This window comes from Leuciscus leuciscus (genome assembly GCF_965113295.1).
Source record: "Leuciscus leuciscus genome assembly, chromosome: 24".
NCBI classification, from domain to species: Eukaryota; Metazoa; Chordata; class Actinopteri; order Cypriniformes; family Leuciscidae; genus Leuciscus; species Leuciscus leuciscus.
The window spans coordinates 12860325-12887354 of record NC_138723.1 but is presented as its reverse complement, the minus strand read 5'-3'; the positions used below and the strand labels follow the sequence as shown (position 1 = coordinate 12887354).

The window sequence follows — 27030 nt, the reverse complement described above, 5'->3', positions numbered from 1 at the left end:
CCTGCGCGCGCAGGAAAGAAGACCAGCGGCAGCCAATAGCAACTGCTCTTCTGCAAATGACAGAATATCACCGAGTAAAATAATTAAACGACATATTTTGCTCTATACATTAAAACAACGACATATTAAATCGATTTTAAACATTAAATTATTGAAATAAATAATTAAAATGAATAAATATGCATGCACCAGAGGTGAAATAAATAAAATGAAGGAATGAATGAATAGGATAAATGGCCAAATTAATTTAAATTTGAATACAGTGCAACAGTAAAACAACTAAATTTAAAACCAGTCAATAAATATGCATCAATTATATTTATTTTGACTGTTAAAATACTTTAAAAAAAAAAGAAAAAAAAAGAAATGACTGTTATTACTCAAAATGACCTGTTTTTTTAATCTAGATTAGATTTATTTAATAATATATTAATTTATAAAAATAATAATAATAATAATAATAATAATAATAAATTACATTGATCAAATTAAATTTACCACACACTGCTCGTCAGATTAAATTAACTGAAATTTGAAGTACTTTGAAAATCAGAGCAGTTCTCCACAAACACCAGCTCCCAGCACACTAAATTACCAATAAGTCACGCTTTTTTGTCCATTTTGAATAATTTGACATTACCTGCTGGTTCAGAATGATATTGCTGAGCAGAGTGAGTTCAGTGAGTCCAACGAGACTTTCAGTGCTCAAGTACCAATTCATCTTCACAGAGGTGGAACTTGCTATTTCTGTATGTGGGAGCATTAAAAATCAGCCATAGCTTGTGACATATTTATTTATTTCGATATTTTCCCCAAATATTATTCATTTAATTTAATATTCATAAACATAACTTTTATGATATTAATACAGTGAGAAGCACTATGACAGCAACGTGGTATTTTTTGGTTTATTCTAATATTCTGTAATGGATCAGTTGGATTGGATTTGTGTTCTACAGGCTAAACCTCTTCATCTGATCTGTTGGTTGTTAGCTTCCTTCTTCCCTCCAAATTCTTTATGGTTTGTGCAACTGCTGACGTTGGCTGGCTTCCAGAGTAACACTACAACAAAACAATGAAGAACCCTTTACATTCGCAGCACGTCTTCAGACTGCAGCTTTGAGGCAAGTGCTTCAATAGCTTAAAGTGACAACAAAGGAGGATGTGAATGCCAACATATTTAAATTCAGTGCAAGCAATCCGTCATGCTTGCATTAAACTTCTGCATAAAGTTCTGTTTTTGATGGACGACAAGGGGGAATATGAAGAACATAAGAAAGAAAACAAACAATAGATTCATGCTATTGATCAAAAATTCATGGACATTAGATGAATAAGAGTTGCTATATGATGCAAGTAGCCAATAAATAAATAAATAAAACTCATTCTTCTGAGAACGAAGGTGCATATGTTCATTTCTTTGTTTTTGGAGAGAAATATTAATTTAAAATTGTGTTCTTATTTACTCTTTCTCCCATGTCATTCTAAACCATGATATTCTGTCTTTTGTGGACAAGTAGATGTTTTGAAGAATGTTCATGCTGTCCTTTTGCAATCAATGAAAGTGGATGTGGACCAGGAGCTGGCAATGGACAGAGAAATGTGGAGCGACAATCATAGCCACATGGACATGCCATTTTAAAGCCACAGAAATCACACTGTTTTTTTTGTTGTTTTTTTTGGCTGTGACATTCACTTTCATTACCAATGCTGATGAATTGCAATACCATTGCATTGCAATGCTGATGAATTGCTGTGAAGCAATACCAATGCTTCACAAATTGCTCAGATTCATATCAAACCAACATCCAGTTTTAAAGGCACACAAAAAAAGTAGGTTTTAGTTTTAATCCTTTTCTTTCTTTCTTTTCAGTTCAGATTGTAAACCTGTTTATCGGTCCAATGGCAGTTTTCCAATAATACAGGTGAAGGACTTTGCGCGCAACACAACAAGATTAAAGGGCCCCTATTATGGATTTTTGAAAGTGACCTTTCATATAGTGTGTGTAACTAGCTCTACGTGAATGAAAACATCCTGCAAAGTTTTAAATCTGAAAGTGCACCATATATAAAGTTATTGTCTTTCAAACGAGTCATAAGCCATAATTCGTTGTGTCAAGTCGAAACATTAGTATATTGCACGCAGACACCAGGGAAAACTTGAACCTCAAACCAACAGCTGATTCCTGTGGATACTGGATAGCATCATGTCGAGAAGACGCTGTGCTCTATATGTGAAGGTAATGCCAGTATTTTTTTTTTTTTCACTGCCCAAGGACGAGCATGTGAAGAATCAGTGGTTAATGTTACTCTTTACCATGATATCACAGCAGTATAATTCTAAACTTTTGCTGTGTTCCCTTTATTTCACTGACGACTGCTTCTCAAATCTCAGAGTTCAATGCAGGATTCACAAACCGCTTGCTCTTGAAAGATAGTGTTCAAAATACTTAGTTTTGAGTTTTATATTGTGTAACGTTAGGTCTCCTGCTAACTGGCTAACTCACTCACTGTCTTACTTAAATACTTCTACTAATCAGTTGTGGACCACGATTACCTAACTGTCAATTAATGCAGATTGTCTGTCGTTCTCACTACTTTGAGGAAATATTTGTTTTACCAACGTTTATGTTACATCAGATCATTCACTCTAGGGCTCGGCTAATGTTGCATACATGCACTGCTATTGATACAGTTTCCACGTATTCACCGCAATATATTAGAAAAATACTCAGTAAATAAATTAGTACAAGTAAAATAATCGGTTTGTTGATGGATATGCACTTGTTAATGCTGATGGTGAGAAATTACAGTTGCAACATCTCATACAATGTACCTCAAACTGTGTCTGTGTCGTCCTTGCGATGGAGGTTCGGGTTGAATGAATAGTTCTTCCAATGTTTCATCATCGGGCTCGCATTGATATGGTCAAATCGACGTCATTGTTCGTTACTGTGTTTAGTTTATGGTGTAGGAAGCCTCAGGGGCCTGTTTCAGAAAGGAGGTTAAGTGAAAACTCTGAGTATGTTAACCCTGAAATGAGGGAAACTCTGAGTTTTCTGTTTCAGAATGGGAGGTATGTTAAACCTGAGAAAGCAGAGTAAGTCAAGCCTGTTTCTGAAAGAGAGGTAACTTATACTCCGAGTCAGTTACCATGGTAACTTACTCTGTGAACCTAACCTGGTCGGGAGCAGGTTTTCTTCGGTAAACCCAGAGTTTCTATTGGTCTCCTCCCCTTTTTTAAAGAGGAAGTAGTGTTTAAACACCTCATTCATTCTTTCAGTACATTTTTATTAATAAAATGTATCTTTTATTAATAAATAAAATATTGCTATTTTTCCTGCAAATTTTTTTTTAATAAGATGAAGTCTATTAACTCCTTAACTGGCAACTGAAAATACAGTAGTAGATTAGAGTTACATAATGTAGTTCTGAACAAATTCTACAGAATTAAACTCTGGCATTTACTGGAAATCACTGAACTGTTCATCTGTGCAACAGAAGTTGATGGACCGTCCTCCTGCTGTTCTTCCACACTCTGAGGGAGGGAGAGATAAGAATACCTGTTTAGATTTAAACTTAGATTATCCACATAAAAATTTGAAAAAATCTGAATGTGTAGCTTGTTTGATGTGTAGACACATAATATTAACTTTACCTCTGTAGACCTCTCTGTGGCAGCAGAAACTCTTTATCCCCATCATCCTGTGAAGATGAGCATTTGGTTGAGTATAACTTTATAACACTATTTTTCATAATTTCTGGTGTATTGATAGGCTACTTACAACTGCCTGGGGTTCTGTTGGGACAGGAGGCTCCAAAAGACAGATATTACCATCAGAATCTGTTGGGACCAACAAAAAACCCAACCCAAAGTAAAATAAATGGAAATATCAAAAATAGCCTATATAAAAAATAACACATGTAAACCTCTTACATTTTTAGTTATTTAATATGTCAAATGTAAAGTCAGGTAGCCTACACCCATGATATGCTCAAGCCTTACTTGATTGAATTATGTTTTTATATTTAATTTTCAGCTGCTGCCATGTTCCTTTAATGCCTGCAGGATTGATACATGAACATTAGAATTAGGTTGAATAACATACTGTTCTTCCAGTTTCACCTCTGATATTATAACAGTTGGGTAAGTTACTCTAAAATAGTTATTCTACAAATGACATCTTAAACAGTGTAATTAGATTAATGTAATAATGACTATCTTTAGAAAGTATTGGTCTACTTATTACTAAATCCCATATCAACCTCAACCACTTGAACAATACAAGGAGGGACAAGAAACTGCACTTTTAATGCTTTCAAATAAACAATATACAATTGCATGAATTATTCTTGAATTGACCAAAGTGTGTAGAGGGAGAAGGTTACATTAAAAATATACCTTTTAAAAATGTATGTGAAATATACAGAATTGTTCTATAGTCTAATGCAATTACATCAGATTTTACTTTAAATTACAGAAGAATTAAGAGAAATCCCTTTAATTAAATTACAGTAATAATGTTCGTACTGGTGAGAAATATGAAGACCTCTTTTTGTCTGGCGCTGTTGCCATGGTGACTCATAATATCTGCACTCCATTGATAATGCCTTTTTATAGTTGTGGTGCACGCGCTAAACTCAGAGTGGGTCAACTCAGAGTTGATTGAACTAACTCATTTCAGCTGTTCTGTAACCGAAAACTCAAGAGTTTCCCATCTCAGGGTAAGTCAACTCAGAGTTCAAGTTTTAACTCAGAGTTGGTTGAACCTCCTTTCTGAAACAGGCCCCTGGACAGCTGACGTTGTTATAGCAATGGGCGTTTTTGTTTTCGACGCTCTGTACACAGTAGGCCAATCACAACAGAAAAATCGTTTGCTGTCTGTCATTATTAAAAATACAACCAATACTATTCAACAGGCAATTTTCGGTCCATTTTATTTCGCTTTGCAAATTCGCTTCCACAAATTCAGTGGTTCAAATTCGACAGTAAATTCAACATTGACGTCCAGGAACTGCAGGAAAAGCAGTAGATTGCCGAGCATACTCTCCATCTGCTGTTAGTCGACCTCACCATCAGATGGTGCAAAAGTGCTTGTTGTTGACGAAGACATTCATTCATAAAATGAAAATGATTATCTGTGTCAGTATCAGGGGCGTAGCCACGGGTGTGCCGGTGCCAGAGTCATAGAGAGAGAGAGTTGCGACACTCCCATAGACCTCCGTTGTAAATAATGGCGGCGCTTTTAACCGCCTACTTCCGGGATATGAAGATCGGAATAGTTCCAAACACTGTCATTTGGGCGTTGGACACCATTCACTTACATTGCTGCGCGTCGAGTTGTTCCAGAGTTAAGTTGCCGAAATATCGACCTCTTTTGAATTGTCAACTGTCTATATTGTATCAGAGGCCCTTTGCGATGCTTATACTGGTCTTCATGTGTACATGCACAGCGTAATTATTTATATTTTATGTTGGTTGTTTCAACCAATTTTCAAGCACTGCCTGCTAGCTAACGTTAGTTAGATTAAAAAACGTTAGTTAGCTAGCGCGACTTCGTCAGCTAAGAGTTCGGTAATGAATCGCTACCACCTTTATAGCAACTTTTATTTAATTTAATTTTTTGGGATATACTAACTTTTCATTATGTTATTATTGTCTTGAGTGAAGCGGCTTGTGAGAACAATGCTGGACCTTTAGGATTGTTATGGCCATCACCAGTCCTGTCTGTTTCATGGATCACCTGCCCCTGGTTTTTGTTTTTCTTGTTCACACACACAAGCACACATTTTTGTTGTCTGTCATTGTTTAATAAAAAATATTTTATTTGAAAACCTTCATTTGTATCAGCCATGCTAAAATTCGTTTTTAATCTGTTATAGTTTTGATAATGTGTATGGCTTAATCTTAAAATAATATTCTTAGTCTTAACATGATCACGTTTCACGTTGTGGTCCTGGGGGTGGCCACTTTCATCAGAAGAAGTGAGCTAGCTTCTAAGCGAATTCTGAACGGACCGCCACGGCAGACCTCTTTGCGTGATCACGAAGGTAGGCTAATGGCTGAATCTAAATTTATAAGCAAAATCACGGGAATCAATAGCCTAATACAGCCCAGTTGTGCTAAAATAAATATCATGAGACGTCCATCATCAGATGAATGATATGGAAAAGTTAAGTTAGAGCCGCTAAAGCCAGTGCTACTACCCATGCGAACATGAACACTAAGCTTTTCCCTCCAAAAATATAGCTTAAAACTTATCTCCAAATGCAAAACTGACATTAACAAAATGCAATAATGCAATAACAGCTGAAAAAGTACTTGGGTGTGTGTTTTATTTTATATTTACCGTTCAATAATGCAATCGCTGCTGTCTGTCCCATAGAAGAACATGACAGCCAGCGTACGTTTTGGAACTATTGGGGCTTACATGAACCACGTGACAGCCATAGCGGCGACATCAAAGAGTGTCGCAACTCTCTCTCTCTATGGCTCTGGCCGGTGCCACCCACAGTGGCAGCTGGCACACCTAAAAATGGATGCAGAATTATTTGTTATAGTCTCAATAAAATTTTTTTACTAAACTTGGGCTATTGTTGTTTACTTAGAATATATATATTTTTTAAATCAAACCTTTCATGCGTAAGTTAAAAATATTTTAACTGACCCCTTGTTTCCATGGCGACGCGTCATGATTGTCACGTGACACACCGCAGCCACAATAACTAACAGATGAATCGCTCGCTATTCGTTTTATTTCCTTTTTTTATTACAAATATTCACAAACTTGCTTACCATGTCAACTATCTGATATTCAAATTCTTCGTTTAAAAACCTTTATAAATGATCTTGATCTATTACGAGATGAGCGCGCTGCAGTTCAGAGTCCTGTCAGCCGGATTTACAGCACCTGAATTCCCCAGTTTCTCCCGAAATACATGAATGTAAGTGGCTGTTGAACTGGGAGAAGAAGAATAGAGTAAACTTTATAGTTCCGCTATGTGTGTCTGATATATGAATAAAACACGTCGGCAAATTACATTTGAATAGATTGTTTTTGCTGCTTCCATAGACATCAGTGTGTAGCATAGGCTACCTGTCAACACTCCCGTTTTCCCCGGGAGTCTCCTGTATTTCACACCCATCTCCCGCCCCCCTCCCGTTTTGTTATTTCTCCCGTGAAACTCCCGTTATTTGTATGGCCCAAACGTCTTTATATGAATAATCACATCAATATATTATTCCAAGGTTGTCCGTTTGCCAGATCTTGTATGAAACCCATCCTACAAGTAGCCTACTCGCGCAATCAACACATCATACAAATTTCAAACCATTTGTGAGCTCAACCTGGCAACCTACAACCCAGTTGTGCCGTCGATATCTGCGCAGGTAGTAGACGCGGGAAGTTGAATAAGCGTTACTGGTAGAAATGGGAAAAGACTCAGTGGTAAGTAAATATTTATCGCAATTAAGGCAGCATCCGTTTTTTTCTGTCATCCTTTGGCTGCATGGCGTCGCATTGCGCTTTTATTCTTGCTAATGCTTTTAAACCATTTCAAGCCATCTTAGGCTACTTATTTTATAAAACTATATTTATTAAAAAAAATATTTTAAAAGCGGAAAGCGCATTCCTCAATTCCTGGGAATACATTTGAAAAATATCAAAATATGAAAAATATTCCATCAAGAAAATATGATCATATAACACAGATTTTATCATCACTGCATTGGTTACCTATAAAGTTCCGTATTAATTACAAGGTATTGCTACTGACTTATAAAGCCCTAAACGGCTTAGCTCCAGTCCATTTAACGGATCTTCTATCACCCTATAATCCATCGCGCTCTTTAAGATCACTAAATTCAAGGCTTTTGGTCATACCTAGGATATCCAGAACCACCAAAGGAGGGAGAGCATTTTCACATTTGGCTCCAAAACTCTGGAATAGTCTTCCTGATACTGTTCGTTGCTCAGACTCGCTCTCCCAGTTTAAAACTAGATTAAAGTCGCATCTCTTCAGCCAAGCATTCATATAATCCCACAGTTCAAACTACAATCCGGCCTCTAGCTCATAAATGCCAGAGGAGAACTGGCCCCCGACTGAGCCTGGGTTCTCCCAAGGTTTTTTTTTCTCCATTAGGTCATCTGATGGAGTTTTAGGACACCATTAGGTCACTTGATGGAGTTTTTCGGTTCCTTGCCACTGTTGCCTTTGGCTTGCTCAGTTGGGGATATTTTGGGGATATTTAATTTAATTTTATCAATCAATAAATTCCTCTTGAAATAAACTTTGTTGTATTATTTAAATTTAATACTGTGAAGCTGCTTTGATACAATCTGTATTGTGAAAAGCGCTATACAAATAAACTTGACTTGACTTGACTTGACATTTGACATCGCCGCCTGACCTTGACGGAAATAAATATCCTACGCCAAAAGTAGGCTACCAGAGAAAAAGTCTCAGCTGTGCTCAGATTTGTAAACCAGTTGCTTTGGTTTTTCAATCCAGTTTCGCCCTGTGGCTCAAAAGGGACACAACAAAAATAGGGACACACGAGAAAGCCAAAATAGAATGCAAAAATTATTAACAAAATAGAACTATACAGAAAAAAAAGAAGAAAAAAAACTACGTAGCCTATAACGGTAACAGTGAACAAATTCATAATCCGTGCACGCTTTCGCAATCGTTCTTTCGCAATAGTTGTTTGTAATATTCAGTTCCTGTGAAAAATTGAAATACTGTTCCAATAGGTGAAGTTACATATGCTGATTGATTACATAACAATATTTGGATGTAATATTCAGTTCCCGTGAAAATCTGTTCCAGTTAATGGAGTAGGCTATACACAGGTGATGAGTAGGCTAATACCGGTGAACTCCACCCGCTGGAACAGTTTCTTACAGTAACTGAATATTACACAACATCACCCGTCCTGTTCAGTCTTGAAAACTGTAGCCTACTCACAGATTTGTGGCCTATAGGCCTACCTTATTTTAGAAATCTGTTTTTCTGTAGGCTATATTGATTTGTTGTGTATTAAGATGAATACAACTGTCTTAACTGAATTTTTATATGATTTGGCGATGGGGTGTGTAATGTATAGGCTAGATCAGGGGTTTTCAAACTGGGGGCGCCAGGGGGGCCGCAGCAAGTTGGAAAAAAAATGTGTTAATATGAGTATTGTTATAAAATAACATTTTAATAATTTGTTGCATAGCATCTGAACATTATACTTTCAATGCTAATCTTTTAGAGATTAACTGATTGATCGGCTGGTGACCAGAATTGGCCGATTTTCACGTGATTTTCAGTCTGAGATAATGCCGATTCAAATGCAATCGGGCGCCGCATGATTAACATCGCGCAACATCAGCATCACACGTGCACACAGATCGCACATGTAGGAAACCTTGTGAATTACGGCCGTTTCAGACCGCGAGCGGCGCGTGAGTAGCGAATTTTTTTCGCCGTGCATGTTCAGTGAGTGCATTCACACCGCGAGCAGGAGCAGCGCGTGAGCGTCAAGCAGGAGCGTCGCGTGCTGTGAGCAGTAGTGAAGCGGAGGGTTCCGGCGCCGAGTCTATTTTTGCTGCGCTGCTCACGCTCAATTAAAGTGAAAGCACACTTTTGATGGACAAAATAAATACGATTTCACACAAAAAGTACCAAAAATGCACATAATTTGCATGTATAGTGTGTTTTAACAAGAACTTCAGTAGGCTTCAAGAAAATGAAGACTCAACAATATGTATAGAAAATGTACCCATTTAAACTTGTTTTTATTAATCAGTTTGGATAAAAGTGGTGTTTTATAAAACAAATATATATAGAAAATAAATATTTGTGTGTGCTGTAAAGTGGTTAGAAAAAATTAAATCAGAATCGGCTAAAATCTGTATTGGCAGGTCAAACTCAATGACAAATCGGAATTGGCCTTGAAAATTGTAATAGGTTCATCTCTATAATCTTTCTGATTGGCTGGTATCAAACACCATCACATAATCTGATGTTCACCTAGATGTTTTATTTATTTATTTCTACATTTGCCATAGGATTGTCGATGGGTTCAATAACACATCCTGCAAAAGGGGGGCCTTGGCCAGAACCTAGTGGTATTTGGGGGGCCTTGTCATGGAAAAGTTTGGGAACCCCTGGGCTAGATGACATGAAACCGCATGTGGTTGAATGACTTGCTCTAATTTTGCTGGTCTTCGTCAACAACACGCGCTTTTGCACCCCCTGCTGGTGAGGTCGACTAACAGCAGATGGAGAGTATGCTCGGCAATCTACTGCTTTTCCTGCAGTTCCTGGACTTCAATGTTGAATTTACTGTCGAATTTGAACCACTGAATTTGTGGAAGCGAATTTGCAAAGCGAAATAAAATGGACCGAAAATTGCCTGTTGAATATTATAGGTTGTATTTTTAAACAGTTTGAATATTTTGGAAGTGAAATATGAATGGTGAATATGGATTATTGAATTTTTAATAATGAAAAGGTGTTTGAAATGTTTTTAATTGAAATATTCACAGCTTAAATATTCAACCATGTTGAATTTCAGCCCATAAAAATGCAAGCCCTAAAAATACAATGCATCTAAATGCAAGCATGGTTAATGCAATGCCTATTTTTTTTCAAGTAGTGCAATTCAATAGGCTTTTTATTTCAAAAACATTTGACATTATTTTACTTCCATACGAATGGTGCACAAGAGTGAGTTCAAATGTTAATTTCCTTTGTTCTCTCAGAGAGTTGCCCTCTCTTCCAGTTTTCCAGTCTTACAAAATCTATTGTTATTCAAAAATAAATGAACATGTATTTTTCTGAATTGCAATGCACTTTTTTGTAAGTCAAAAATACTTTGACTTAGTGAGAAATAATAATTAAATAATGATTGTATAGTACTTTGTAATTGTTGTTTACACCATATGAAGTTTTTAGAATCATTAAATCTAAATTTGTGAGGAAAATAGTAGGCAAGCCTGATGTTTTTTCCAAACATTTTTAAAACAACGATACAGAGAGTTCATTAAGGGTACATTCCTCCTTTTTACCATCTGTGAATGAGAGAAAGAGAGAGAGAGAAAGAGGGAGAGGAGGAGAGGAGGGGAGGAGGGGGAGGGGAGGGGGGGGGGGGGGGGGGGTATGGTGGAAGTGAGTAGCCTATGGGATGTTGGCACAAACAGTATTGCATCCCGTCAGATTCCTCATCAGACTCGTGTTATTTGTTTTCTCAAAGATCACGAACGAATGGAAATAAAACTCAATCTCTTTTACAGATGTTGCTCTGGATGATGGTAAGTGTGTACATTTTTGTAAAGGATGTTTAGTCGTAATGATGAAACCTCAGCAATTAAAAAAAAAGAGTTAATTTATTGATTATAATTGCGAACGCAGCATGCGATTGTTACAGACGCGATTATTATTATGGAATCATAAGAACCTGTTTCTCTTACCGAATAGCTTTTAATTAATCGATTTCAAAGTGAAATTGTAGACTATTAAGCTATTTAGTGTAACAGTGTGTTGGTGTCTACTTTGCCAAATTTCCGAGACAATTAGTAGCCTAGAAGTTTCTTTAGTCTAATTACACAAATGCTGTAATTTTGTAGGCTATACATCAAACGTCTCGTTCAAACGGTCTTAATTTATTCAATCCCCATATTTTCCCAGATGAGTGAGAGAACATGTATTTCACTCGTTAAATAGTCGAAAAAAAGTTACCCAAATAAAGTTTCAAACAAAAAAAAGTAATAATTTAATAGTTGCCTATCAGACATAATAAGAAACCAAAATTAATTAATATTAAATTTTTCATTTATTTTAGCTATTTAATGATTTTATAACGTGTGTCAATCCATTATTCAAAATGGGGCTCATGATTGATATGTCTTGTGATCATGAGCAATGTAACGTATTTTATTCAATATTATACATATTAAATATATGGTATTGTGTGTGTGTGTGTATAATATCGTGTTTTATGGAGCTAGACATCGTCTTTCAGAGGCAAAAAAAAAAAAAAAAAACGTACATACATTTAGACAAGGGTCAACTGCAACAACTTACATTTTACAGTTATGTTGTTCTTGTTCCATTAATTATTTTTAAATTGAGCTGAAACGCTTATAATAGACTCTTCAGTGTCAGTTTCCATTGTGATAACTTGGTCACCGTGATTTTGCAAAGTAAGATATGATCCTGGATCAACATATTTTGTTGATCCTGGAATAACATTCCTGTCCCAAAATTTTGTCCTTACCCCTAAACCTAACCCTCCCCATAACTTTTCCCTAAAATCAGAGGGAAATGATAGGTGAATAACACTGATGTTGAAGGCACCTCACCCTGGTTCTAAGCCTAAACTTCCCATAAACTGTAAACTTGTCCCTCAAATCTGATTGGTTGATTGGAAAGTTGTTCCAGGATCAACAAAGATGTTGATCCAGGAACATGTGTACTTGGTGAAATCACGTTCACCGTGACGACTTACCCCCTTAAATGTCTTTGATTCTAACAAAAATACAGGAAGCGGTTTGGTCCAGTTACATTATTTGTCATTCATTGCACTGTATAATAATAAAATCATTATCCATAAGATTTTGGGCACAGTATATTTTGGCCCATAGCAGTGGCTCACCAGATGCTATACAGACTCGTGAGTCAGCACACACCCAAATGAAAACAAAACAAAACTACCTTGAATCATTTATTTTATCATACATTTATAGTTTTAATGTTTTTTTGTTTGTACGCACAAGGCATATTTATTTCTAACATGTCATGGGTTGTTGAAATATTGCTCTTGCCAAGATTTGGATGTCAGTATTGTGGTGTCTATAAATCTATCCATAAATTTCCTCAAGCTTTACTTAATCAACTTGAAAGCCTTTTTTATATAATGTTTGGCATCTCACCTTGAATTTCATTTCTTAAGGTTTTTTTTGAACAGGAAATGAATCACTGCAGCATGAAATGCTTTTGAGACTTCTTAGCTCTGCTTAAGTGTAAGATTTGGCCTGTATGTGAGCTTCTGCAGTTACAGTTCACTAGACCAAATTGACAAATAGATGAGTCCTAAAAGGCTTTTGTGAATTGAGTCTGCATTGTGACAAAAATAATACACCAAAACAATTCACAGAATACTAACTTGAAGAAGCAAGCACTTTTCCATCTCATAACATAATGCATTACTTAAGAATCAGTCATAGAGAGCCGTAAGTGGTTCACAGCCAGATACTGAGATATGTTTTATGATAACATTTATTTTAGCTGAATTGTGAGGCCATGCAGCTGAATTGTGATCTCCTCACTGACTGCATGCAAAAGCAAACATACCATGCACAATCTGCCCCAGTCAATCTATATGGTTCATTTAAATGAGTCAGTGAATCAGTCTGAACAGAACATACTACTAATTCTGCTATATTAAGATATCGACTGAATGATATGTCGTTATTGAAGCCATAAACTCAATAAGAACCATAATTGCTCATTAAGAATTGCACATTTGCAAACAATAAAACTGAAGCGTGGTTCTTATGAATCAATCAGTCAAATTGAATCATTAAAACTGACTGGTGAACCTGAATAGAACACAAAGTTATTGGTCTCAATCTTGGACTGAATCATTCACACTGATTGATGAATAATTCTGAATGAAACATGTCTGAAGCTGTGTCCGAAATCGCATAGTTACTGTCCGAGTAGGTACTTCATTTGAATAAAAATGTCTTCTTCAGGTTATTCTGCCTGACTCAAGCCAAGAACCATTACTGTTTTGTACTTTTGGAAAGCAATGCTAAAATGCTAATTCATAACTTAATATTACTTCAGTTACTTATTGACTTGTAGACACATATGCACAACAGGGTTGCATAAAAAATGATGGAAACATTAAAAGATTGAGAAAATAGCATTGTTTTTTTGGTTTAGCAAGCACTGAAAAACATGTAGGGTTGGTGCAAAAACTAAATCCTGCCAGAAACACAGAATCATGGACTGAATCATTCAGACAATTCACTTTCCAACTGAATTGGATCACTCGCTTGCTCACTGAACCGCAGGTTATTCTGCCTGACTCGAGCCAAGAACTGTTGCTGATTTATTTGTACTTTTGGAAAGCAATGCTAAAATGCTAATTCATAAGGTTAGTGACACTTAAATAACTTTAGTTATACTTATGGGTTGTTAATATCAACTTGTAGTTAAGGATAGATACAGAACATAAAAACATACATGCATAACAAATGGTGAAGATAAAAATAGCATTGGTTTAAGATGGGTTAGCATACGTCAGATTGCTTGCTGGGGCTGGTGCCAAAACAAAATCATGTCAGAAACACTGCCTATAATATTTTTTTTTCTTTTTAAGGTTGCAAGATCATCAAAAAATATGGCTGATATCAAAAGTCATACCTGAGAAACTTAAATGGCACACGCATGTCCTCAAGTGTGACTGCTATGGCTACTGAAGCATGTTGGAGTTAAAACCACAAAACATGTTAAAAGTCATGGATGGTTATCATCTGCACAACATGTTACTGCAGTTTGCTACTCAAACTTAACTTCGTAACTTGCATAGAGACGTCATGACCAACGTGTTTCCAGCAGAAGATAACATAAGCTCAACCTTTTTTCCTGAGAACTGTCCCAACTGCACTGCGATACCTGCGTTTGAAATAGATCTCACAAAGACACTGGCTTTGGGCCTGGTGCTGATGCTCTTCATAATATTCGGTGTGATGGGTAACATCCTGGTCATCCTCTCCGTGGCCTACCATCACAACTTTCGTTCCGTGACGCATTATTTTATCGCCAATCTGGCCGTTGCGGACCTGCTTCTGAGCTCTGTGGTGCTCCCGTTCTCCGCTGCATCTGAAGCCTTGGGACGCTGGGTATTCGGCCGCCATTTATGTAATGCCTGGACTGCGCTTGACGTGCTTTGCTGCACGGCGTCCATCCTCAGCCTCTGCGTGATCTCTGTGGATCGCTGCATCGCCGTCAGTTACCCACTGCAGTACCCTTCCTTGGCTACGAGTCGAAGGGCACTGGCGGCAGTGGCGGCTCTCTGGGCCCTCTCGGCTGCCATCTCTGTAGGCCCACTGTTTGGATGGAGGGAGCCAATGCCGGAGGACGAGTCCGTGTGCAGAGTTAACGAAGAGCCGGGGTACGCCATCTTCTCCGCTGCATGCTCTTTCTACGTGCCGTTGGCGGTGATTTTGTCAATGTACTGTAGGGTGTACGTGGTGGCCCGGCGGAAGACTCGTTCCATGAGTAAGAGCAGGCAGAAGAATGGGTTGAAGGAGCACGGAGTAACCCTGCGGGTTCACTGTCGCAAGGAGGAAGCCGTCCGCTTGAAGCACTCGCACTTCACCTTCATGATTAAGTTCTTCCAGGAGAAGAAGGCGGCCAAGACTCTGGGGATTGTGGTGGGCTGTTTCGTGCTCTGCTGGCTGCCTTTTTTCCTAGTGTTGCCCATAGGTGAGTACTTGACATGTATGTGAACACACAGCAAAGCCCATCCAAAAAAGAATAATAATCTTAAATATATTTTAAATTAGAATGCCCCAATTATGCATTTTCAAAGGTTTCTAAATTTGCTTTGGAAGTCACCTACAACAGCATTCAAGTTCAAAAAACATAATTTTCTCATAATATACACTGAAGCATCACTTTGTTTCTCACAGTGTCTGAAACGGTTCAATAAAGGATTCAGTCTCTCTAAACCCCTCCTTTCCGAGAGGCGAGAGCTTCCTCTGCTCTGATTGGTCAGATGGCCCAGTCTGTTGTTATTGGTCTACGGCTTACAATGGAATCAGAAACAAAACATCCATTACCATATCTAAATTTCAGCTCCAGAGCTTCCTCAGCTCTTGATGCACAGAGTTACGTACAACAATGGTGTCGGTTTTACCATATCAATTTAAGCCCGGGTCCTCATCCTTTGGAAGTGCATGCAAAGTGGATTTGCTTTCACAGCGGAGAAAACAGCATGTTTTAACATGTCGACAACATGAACCAAACTCTTCGAGGCCTCGGCTACAACTACAGCGTTTGAGGGAGGGTCTATGTAGATGTTTTTCCCGGGCAGTTAGTGAAGACCATAGGCGAGCATTATGCAAATTTTTTACAAACCTACAGTATTTTAGACTAAAGGTCCTTGCACACTGAGTCCGAAAATCTCATCTGAAAATTCACACTGCCTCCGAAACTATTGTCCGTAAAAAAAAAAAAAATTATAATTTCTGCATTTTTCACATTTGTTGCAAGCATTTTGAGAGGTGTTTTGATTGACATGGGGGGAAAATCTGGAGAAAAAGCATAATAGGGGCACTTTAAGGTAAAAGGTTCTTGTTTTTTTTGTTGTTTTTTTTGCATTTTGGTCACACCACACAACTTAATATGTTTTGTTGAAATAATTTGTTTTACTTCGAAATAATGATAAAAGATTATGCCAAACTACTTAATTGATGTGCCAATTTGAATATGTGAAAGTAGAAATGAGATTTGAGAGCTACTGCAGAGGGGAGATTATCATAAATATACACGGCCGAAAAATGAGATTATTTGAATAACTTACATCTTGGTCTATTCCTCAAATAAATGTGTTGTATGGCTTCAGGAGAAATGCAGTACAAGTGTCATTTTTAGTGCTTGGCTGCTTCATCCTCATTCATTTTCATTACTCTGAAAAGAACAGTTTTCAAAATAAAGTACATATTTGTAACAACATAAGGGCGAGAAATGGTGACAGAACTTTTGGGTGAACCCAACCCAATAACTCCGAGAACATATGTGCTAAGTAATGCTCTGAATAAGGCATGTGTAACGAGCGTGTAGACGCGTTGTTTTCAAGCGAAACACATTGTAGATGTTATGCTTTAATTTATATTTTGTTATTCTCACACATTTCAAAACATCCCAAGGTTCTCCCACACTATAACTCTATGCGTAAACAACATTAACATAATTCTTGCTGGTCTCTTTGAGATTGCTTTTAAATGAGCTTGTTTACAACGAAAGAATGAATTATGAAAGAAAGAGAAAGTATTGCAGACTGTTTTAACCCTGCTAGTCATAGAAACACACTTAGAATAGAGGCTTTTATATGCTAAACAGCAGTTCAGAAAACTAAATATTTTTTTAATGTATTCCAAATGTATTTGCAGGCGAATCTGTATCATTTGTTCTTATATTTAATATTTTATGGAAATACAGCTTATTTATCTGACTTTCTGCTTAGTAATTGGACAGCTAAGATGCTATTATCTTTTGTGCGTCTGGTTCAAAGCTTGCAGAATACTCAGAAATGCGCACATCAAAGCGAAGCCTTTGAAAATATGAACCATCCAAAACCATTTGACCTGCCGTCTTGGAGTGACCTTATGAATGAAGCTGGAGGTCTCTTGCCGCATATAGTAATTTTGTCTTTTCTTTCTTACCGTGTCCCCAAAGGCTCAATTTTCCCATCTCACAGACCCCCGGACACTGTCTTCAAAATTACTTTCTGGCTAGGCTACTTCAACAGCTGCCTCAACCCCATCATCTACCCGTGTTTCAGCCAGGAGTTCAAGAAGGCATTCCAGAACATTCTCCATGGCCGCTGCCTCAGCAGAACGCACAGGACCTGGAGCCCTCCGGCCTTTTGTCGAGACCCTACGAACCTGCATGGACCCAAATCTCCACAGGGTATACCATCTAGATTTACAGACTCCTGGAGGGCTACTAATGAATCGCCTTCTGCTGTGATACTGAACGAGTGCTCATTTACTGCACATGCACACAGCAACAGTGCTCTGAATTCACCTGACACATCTCTGACTCTGAAAGTTCATCAAGTTTCCATTTGCAAGATGGAAGGTGAGGCTCTATGAAATATTTCTGAAAGAATGAAAGACTTCAAAGGCAACATTTGTAAGGTATTTTACAGAGACAATACTGTGGAATTAAACAAGAAATGACCAAGGATCTGGCAAGATTTTGTAGACAGGAGCGCCACCTTGTGGCAACATCTGTAATATGCAGCTGCACTTTTGTTAGGTGTAAAACTGTGAGGATTCATACATTTGGAGTGTAAAAATCCAGTGTAAAACTGTGAGGATTCATACATTTGGAGTGTAAAAATCCAGTGTAAAACTGTGAGGATTCATACATTTGGAGTGTAACAATCCAGCTTGGTAATGCAATGATTGTTGACAGAGCCATTTGAAACAGCTTATTCTTGTTGTTGTTAAGGATTTTGTTTTTACATTAAGGTCCATTACATTAAGGTCTTCAAAACTTGTGCTTTTAAAAATACAAATACACATACAGTGGAGTGAAATTTTTTTTGAAAAATGTTTGTTTTGCACTGTTTTTCATATAGTCTTTAAACTGAACATTTAAATTTAAAAAAAAAAAAGTTCGTAAAGTCTTAAACGTTTCTTCAAATGGTTGGTTAACACTTTACAATAAGGTTTAATTTGTTAGCATTAGTTAACAACATTAGTTAGCATGAACTATATTTAAATATGATACTTATACAGAATTGTTAAATCTTTCATGTGTTTTCAGGTGTTTTTAAATCTCATCTAAGTGAGCAGTGTGTAGTAGCACATTACAAGTAACATGCATGCATGATCAGATTGTCAGAGCTCTGCCCTGGCAGATTTGTCTGTTCTGTCTTTGTTAAATGTTTCCATGTGTTTTGTGTTTGAGCAAATGGCTTAGTCTTTGTTTATGTTGCCATGTGCTCCCCTTGTCTTGCCTCCTTGTTTCCCTTTACCATGCACACTCGTTTAGTCCTTGTCTAGTCCTCATTTCTCTACTCACCTGGTCCTCATGTGCTCTACTCCCTTTATATTGTGCTTCCTTGCTTCATGTATTTGCTGGATTGTCTTGAGTTTATGTCATAGACTTGTCTCAGTTCTTATCCGGGTGTTATGAGTTCTTAGTAGTTATCCTTGCAGTTCTTGCCTTTGGTTAACTTTTTAGTTAGTTACTTTGATTTTATTATTTAGCCTGGGTTTACACTGATTAATTCTTAGCTTTCTCTAGTTATTTGTTTTGGCTGTTGTTTTGTTCTTTCCCTTAGATTTTATAAGTGTAGTTTATCAGTTACTTTCTAGTTTTTTGCTCTGCCTTATACATATTTGATGTTTGAGTGTCTTGATTTGTTCTTGTTGTGTCTTGTTTCTCCCCTGTTGTGTGTTGGAGTCCCGTCCCGCCCAGCCCGAGACTCCACTGACTGCTGTTATCCTGGCTTGCTGGCTGCTTAATCTTGTGCCCATCTCCTTTCCAAACAGTTGTTGTGGGACTGTTCACCTGTTGCACATTGATCCCCGTTTTGTCAAATAAACATTCACTGCTCATCTCTGTGTTTGGTTCCTATTATTTCCAGTGACTCCTTGACACTTACTGTTTTTGATGTAACGAGTAAAGTAATGCATTACAAGTAATGCACATTATGTAATCCGATTACTTATTTATGTAACGAGTAAAGTAATGCATTACAAGTAATGTGCATTATGTAATCCGATTACTTATTTATGTAACGAGTAAAGTAATGCATAACAAATAACGTGCATTACGTAATCAGATTACTTTTTTGATGGAACGAGTAAAGTAACGCAATACAAGTCTTGCGCATTACGTAATCATATCACTTTTTGATGATATGAGTAAAGCAATACATTACAAGTATTGTGCATTATGTAATCAGATTACTTTCTGATGATGTGAGTAAATTAACGCATTACAAGTAATATGCATTATGTAATCAGATTACTTTTTGATGATATGAATAAAGTAATGCATTACAAGTAACATGCATTATGCAATCGGATTACTTTTCGATGTAACAGCAAATTACAATCTAATGAAACAAATACATTTATTTACAGCCAAAAAAAAGTTACTGCAGATGAAGTATTTTCTAACCCTAACCGTCACAGTAATAGTACAAATTGTAGCTGAAATATAGCTAGTGATGCATGATGTCAAATTTAGTGGACATATGATTAATCAGAATTTTCTCCCGAACTTGATGTTACACTTTTTTTTTTTTTTTACCTGCATGTCTCAGAATGGATGGATATTCCGTAACTTGGCATTTCTGACTGGAAGTCGGCCATCCCGGTTTGGAGAAAACAAAAATTCCACATACAAAGGCTTTCCACTTGGTGACAGTGTGTAGGATGATGCACTAGTGTTCACTACAGACTACAGAGGTTGATGTGCAAGTACATTTATTCATTTAGCTGACGCTTTTATCCGCTTTTAAGTATGCCATCAAAACCCATTCATATGCAAAAAATAGCTTTTTAATTAGCTGTCCACTGTTAGTGACCTTAATGCGTGAAAGGGTTAATCTTAGGTGCATTTATATTTTTACTAATAAATTATTAAAATAAAAGTTGTATCTGTTAACATTAATTAATGAACTGTGACCTAACATGAACAAACAATAATCGATTGTATTTTAACTAACATCAAAAAAGGTTAATAAGTGATACTCTAATTTTAACTAATGAGACCCCAGAATTCTTTTGTTTTTAATGATGAAAAAAATATGGTGTTTTAATTGGAAACTTTTGACCCCACTGTATATATATATAATTATATATATGACGATGATGTTGAATCACTAGTAGTGTTTATGTAGTCTAGAAAAAGGATTGACATATTATGTCTTTTGGTCATATTGATGATAATAGACTATTAAAAGACTCAGTAATGTAGATTAATTTGTCTGCTTTAACATTGTCTTTGCTGGTTTCCTGATACTTTTCATATTGTGCATATTGCTGAAAATCAAAGAAAGAGTAGAGAAAATATTTCCATTCTCCCCCTTTTATTAATTTTCCATTTTTGTAACATCACTATCCAAGGGATTAGACACTTTTCAGCGCAAGCGAACATCCTCAAACAGCACAGCCAACAGTATAAACACCAGCACACAACAGGTTCACTTCTGGACTGGGGTTAATGGGGAAAGAGAGGGGTGGGACTAGAAATCATTGGCAACCTCAGACTGAACCATCTTTCAGTTCCCATCTGCATTTTACATAGATTACATACCACGCATAGAAGAACATTCAAGGATACATAGCAAAGTATGTGTGTGTGTGTGTGTGTGTGTGTGTGTATGTGTGTGTGTGTGTTAGTGCCGACAGCTGCTCTGGGATCAGAGGAAATGCTTATGGCATGTTTTATTTGAACTCTTGCATATGCTCATATGTCTCAAGGAAAAGATTTGGAAAACTCACATAGGACAATTCTGTTCTCAATTTATGCCATATTTCCGCACCAGCTTAAATAAAAAAATGTAAAAAATTTTTTAGCTTAATATGTTTGTCTTGTTTTTTTGAATAATCAATATTAATTAAACTAACCATAAAGTTTAATTGAGAAGCAAAATTGTGAGAAAAAAAAATTGAGTTTATTTTCTTATCTCACTGGCAAACGATACACATAAAATTGTTCAGGTTAAAAACGAAAGAAAATAATTCAGCACTCCCTTATAACTTTAGCCTAACTCCGTTTTCCTTCTCAGTATTTTTTCTCTTGTTTTACAGATGTTTAACAAGACAAAAATACCAAATAAGTTTTTTTTTTTTTGGCTGTCTCTCAAACTATCAATCCACAGTTCAGAGAAAAAACGTGCCACCAAGAAAGGCATTTAAAACAGATTCTGTCAGCTTCTCTTTTGGAAAGATTGGTACTATCTGTACATATGGTTTGTGTTGCACTGTAGTTGCAACGTAGTTGAAATGATCCAGCCATTCGATGTTGTTTTAATAGCACCAAGCCCAGAAGGGTTGCTAAGGGCATATGCTTCCGATGTGTTGCCATCACAAATAAAAGAGTCGTCATAGTAACAGTAGAAAGGCAATGAGGTCAGCAAGAAACGAACAAGAAACAGGAAGAGCGAAAACAATAATAACACTCATGAGGTGATAACAAGCAGATATAATTTATGAGGTCAATGACCCTTCTCACCGCCATCATTAATACATCAGTCCATGCGAACAGAATGAATCATTATAACCTCGCGTCACCCTCTATTTGAGATACACATTCATTCCAACAGAAAGCGCGCACAAAGACAGTCTCGCGGTGCTATAGCAACGCTTTTTTTCTCCCGCTGTGGTTTCGCTTAGAAAAGTTCGGTATTTTACACTTAAAGCCCTGTTTTCAGATCGTTTCTGATGAAATAGAACGGTTAAGATTGAAATTTGGACACAAGCTGCTGGCCCGAGAATTTTCGTTTCTGTGGTAGCACCCCCACCCCCACCCCACAATGCTGCATAGGTGCACTGGAACAATCCTTCCTAAAACGCATTAAACTTTCGTTTACAAAGACGTGAAACTCACCGAGTGGTCAGGGGTGTTCACTGATATGCTCACACAAAAATCGCTGCAAAAGATGCTTTCCAACAGGTGTTTTACCATTCGTTGTAAATGTGGACCCATTTTACCAAACGCCTCACACCCGTACATTCTTCCGTTGAGAGCTTGAATAATAGACACTCCAGCCCGGCGGCGGAGTAATACCGTACCTCACAGCACATCCAATACAAGTCAATGGAGTTGGACAAAAACTACGATAAAACCTGTTGGAAAGCATCTTTTGCAGCTATTTTTGTGTGAGCATATCAGTGAACACCCCTGACCACTCGGTGAGTTTCACGTCTTTGTAAACGAAAGTTTAATGCGTTTTAGGAAGGATTGTTCCAGTGCACCTATGCAACCATTGTGGGGGTGGGGTGGGGTGGGGTGCTACCACAGAAACCGAAAATTCTCGGGCCAGCAGCATGTGTCCAAATTTCAATCTTAACCGTTCTATTTCATCAGAAACGATCTGAAAACAGGGCTTTAAGTGTAAAATACCGAACTTGTCCTTTAATGAACGTACGATTTGCGAAACAAACCTAAGACCATTAATAAAAGTCAAAGAGTCAAAATGGACATTTTAGTGAGGAGAGCATTATGTCCTGATAACTTGGAGAACTGGAAGAAAAACGTAATTTTCTTAATCTGTATTTTTGTCGTGCTTTCCAGTAAAAAGATTAACATTGTTAAAACAAGACAAATTTACATTGGATGCAAAACTGCATACGATATGAAGACTTGTATTTTGAATTACATAGGCTATATATATATATGTGTTTTTTTTTTGTACATATTTGACATATTTTTGACATATTTACTGGAAAACGATTTTTTTTTTTTTTAAGTTTCCTATGGAACCCCTAAGGGGGATATCGGAGGAATAATGATTAATTATATTTAAAAAAATTGTTCGTTTGCAAAACATTTGTGTTGTTTCGTAAAAAAGTATTGTATTCCCATAGAAACTTTGCGTTCACTGGAACATCTTTTGCATTTTCTCAAAAGTAGGCTATTGTGTTCCCCTAGAAACTTTTTTGGAGAAACACAAGTTTTGTGTGTGACCGCAAATTTTCTTGGGGGAACGCAAAATATTTGAGAGAGAACTCAAACATTGAAATACAGTTTTCCCTCGTGCTTAATATTATTAATATTAGGCTACTGAGTTTTCTCTGAGCAACAAAAGTTTTGCGAAAATGAATGCAGAAGCATTGAAAATATTTTTCCTCCCCATGTCCCTTTAGGGGCTCCGTAGTTTCCTCACTTTGGAACAAACAATTGTGTGTCTTTGAGTACACACTAAGCATTCAACAACTAAGCAGCAGTGAATATGCAAGGTTAGACCTTGCCAGTGCTGGAATGAACTGGAGACTGTGTGTGTTTCTCTGTGTTGAGTCATAGAGGAAAAGGCAAGCAATGGAGAATGATGATACAGGCCAAGATTTTGCTGATGTGCATGAGGGAAAAGAAAACAGCTGGAGGACAGGTTTAGTAAATGAAAAACAGATTATACAAGAAAAGTTCCGCCATCATATGTCGAGATTTAAGGAAGGCACATTAAAACCAGTTAAAGCCTTTTATTACTGTGTTTTACTTTTATACTATGCCTCCTTCGTCTGGGCTGAACATAAGGTTTAGCACCATCTACAAAACGTGGATTATCGTTACAGTTAAAAACCCCATAAAATTTAATTTACAGTTTTGTGGCGTTAGTCGATGTCTATTATTGTCTAATGTGCTCATATGTTAGCAGATAAACACATTTAAAATGTAGTCTTTCTCTTCAGGAAAAATTTTACCAGAAATATTGATGACTCATCTTGTACTACACATTTGTGTCCAATCAAATGCACTCTAGAATGAGAACGTCCCTCCCACAATACCATGCGCAACCGACTAGCATTAGCAAATACCAAATCATAATTAATGGCTGTGATGTACCCTAAAGCCATTTAAAATAAAATAAAAACATTATCTTTCCATGTGTTTAGCCAAACTTCATGTTTCAATAGGAAATGTCAAACACAGGAAAAGAAAACTGCTAACGCACTAAAGGCTATATCAGCTAACCTAGCGAGCTAGCTGCTCAGTGCATTGCCCTTTGTGCTTTTAGGGCATTTTTTCAGACCAACTTGGATGAAAAACAAACAGATTAACAGAAAATCTCTTTCATTCTTTGATTAAAAAAACAACAACACTAAAACATGGATCTGCCATGTTCAACAGCTGTTGAAAATCACTTTTAACTTACTCCGTTTTATTTGTATGATATTAAGACAGTATGTAGCATTTTACTACAGCACTAAAAATGGATGTCGACATTAAGAATGGCGCTGACAACTCATACTCGGAAAAGCCTTTCAAAAGCCCCATGACGAGTTAAGAGAAAAAATATGGCACCTTTGTATCATTTAGCCGGCTATTTTACATTTAAGAGTTAAGAGAAAAATCTGGCACCTTTGTATCGGTTAACCGGCTATTTTACATTTAACAGCCTTTCAGTTGTTTCAAACAAAAAAAACACGATCAAGCTCTTGCAGCAATACTCAGCGTTATAAGTCCATCTCCGGCACAGCTTGGAGTTACAAGATACAAAAAAAGACACATTAGCGCAAGGTCTGCGATATCACATTTGTTGACATAGAAATTTGCGGCATAAGCACTCAATATCGTAAAATCTAACGACTCACAAGGCTTATTCGTACTGCGCAGCAACCAAACCTACAGAAACATCCATCTGGGTTTTTTTGGCCCTCAAGCCAAAAGTATACTTCGGTTTTTACGCATAAGTATAAGGTAAATATCATCACGTAAATGTCAGCAGCATAGTACGCGAGCAGCCTGATTTTTGTAAACTAGTGTACTCTATAAGCTCAGCTAGCACATGGGTTTTGATAAAAAAAAAAGAAAAGATGATTAATTTGTCCACAAGGTGGCACCTCGTCGTTGTTTCATAGCGGAAAAAGAAACGTGAGGATTAGCGTTTGTGTGGGAGTTTAATTGATTCCCGCGACTACTTTAAACAAGTAAAAAAATACTTTTTTTTAATAACATTTACGGCCATAACTTCGATGAGAAATAGCGCAGACACTGGACAAGGATGAAACATTATAAGTGGCCGTTCACACAGAACGCATTTTTCCATTCCACTGCGCTACTTTTTCTTAGTTTTTCTATGTAAACAAGCGCTAGACGGTCATGCTCAAGTTAAAATTAGTTAAATTTTTTAATTTTTTTTTGTCTTGAGATCTTGCTTTTTTTACCATTCAACTGCCCGCGTCTTGCGTTTTTCAAAGCAAAAACGCATTCTGTGTGAACTGGCCCTAATGCACATTCGCGCACACTCGCTACTTGTCCGGCTGTACGCATGTCAAAAATGTAAGTATACTTTAGGCTCTAGTGCATTAGGAAATTGTTACTAATTTCACAGCACCACATCTACTTTGTTCTTTATAAGAGATGTAACAGCCTTAACCATAATACCTGCTAAATTCTCAATAATCCTCACAGAAACAGCCCTCTATTTCTTCACGGCCAAAAACAACCTGGACTTTCTCCTATTCTTAACCTTTAAGAATTAAAGCAGCTTGTGCAAAAAAAAAAAAAAAAAAAAAGAAAAAAAAAAAAAAGAAAGAAAAGATCACGTTTCTTTTGGAATGAGGACAAAACAAGGAACATTTCCAGCTAAAATCACTTGTGGTCCTCTCTTATTTTCTCGAACATTGCTAAGCTGCTTGTTTTTACATGCGGTTTCTTCTTCAATAACATTAACATTGTTAATTAAATATCTCTGGTTGTGAAACAAAACATGGTTTTTAATTAGCAACCACTGGAAAAGCTTTCTTTTATTGACTGTTACAGAAATTATCGCATTGAATGCCACGGAAAGGGCGGAATACGGTCAGGTGTTCATTGATGTAAACTGATTGTTTGAAAAAAAAAAAAAAAAGTACTAAAAAAAGCCTAAAAATATAGACAGTCCTAATGTAATAAAAGTCCTAATAGACTTTTTGCCACAAACAATGACACAAGAAACCCAGTACTCTAACCCTTGCCTTGTTAATAAGTAACAATGATAAACAGCTTCTCTAGTACACACACTTGATCCCTCCGATTTCAAAAAGCAAATAAAGTTAAATACAAAAATAATAACATGACTCATGGTGGGTAGAAAGTACAGTATAAAAATCATACAATCAGAAGTGCTCAAATGTGGATGTTACATTTTTCCTTTCTTCACATGAGGCAAATACTTTTTTTTTTGTCTAGATGTCTTCTTTAGGAAGTGGTGTAGGGTTGGGAAAAGAAAAACAAGGGAAAAGGGCGAGAGCTCGGGGGTTGGGAGTGTAGGGAGTGAAGAATCATAGGCCCCTGTGGAGGGTTCGGTTCTTGATTTGACACGGTGGTTTCAGCAAACCCCTCCGTTTATAGACATCCCTCCCCCCAACCCACTGTTCTCCTTTCGGCTGGAGGACAGGGGTCTAGCCCAGGCTGGTGATGTTGGCCCTGCCACCAGGGGGCGCAACGATGCGCTGGGTGTTGCGGCGGGGGATGTTGTCGTCAACCTGAGCGCCTGAAACGGATCAATCAAAAAGAAATCACCTTCTGATGCATATATTTTTTACATGATGACACTCTTCCTGTGAAAAAGTGGAT

The 27030-nt window shown here is 37.1% G+C and overlaps 2 protein-coding genes across 4 annotated transcripts in view; one reads left to right on the top strand and one right to left on the bottom strand.

Moving 5' to 3' along the window:
• The first annotated feature begins 11149 nt into the window (after window positions 1-11149).
• adra1ab (adrenoceptor alpha 1Ab) lies at window positions 11150-18076 on the top strand. 2 transcript variants are annotated; one of them, XM_082158769.1, is made up of 3 exons: window positions 11150-11300; window positions 14378-15486; window positions 17567-18076. In XM_082158769.1, the coding sequence occupies exons 2-3, from the start codon at window positions 14595-14597 to the stop codon at window positions 17752-17754; spliced, it is 1080 nt and encodes a 359-aa protein (XP_082014895.1). In that variant the 5' UTR covers window positions 11150-11300; window positions 14378-14594; the 3' UTR covers window positions 17755-18076. The 2 variants fall into 2 exon arrangements, with proteins under 2 accessions (XP_082014895.1, XP_082014894.1); XM_082158768.1 differs by having other exon boundaries at window positions 17461-18076.
• Window positions 18077-21422: 3346 nt separating this feature from the next.
• dpysl2b (dihydropyrimidinase like 2b) overlaps window positions 21423-27030 on the bottom strand; it is a 31596-nt gene continuing 25988 nt past the window's right edge. For both annotated transcript variants that reach the window (XM_082158409.1, XM_082158408.1), the window contains 2 exons: window positions 22772-26947; window positions 21423-22612 (listed from right to left, as the gene is read on the bottom strand). In XM_082158409.1, the coding sequence (XP_082014535.1) occupies window positions 26856-26947 (92 nt within the window). In that variant the 3' untranslated portion in view covers window positions 21423-22612; window positions 22772-26855. The remainder of the gene's footprint in view (window positions 22613-22771; window positions 26948-27030) is intronic.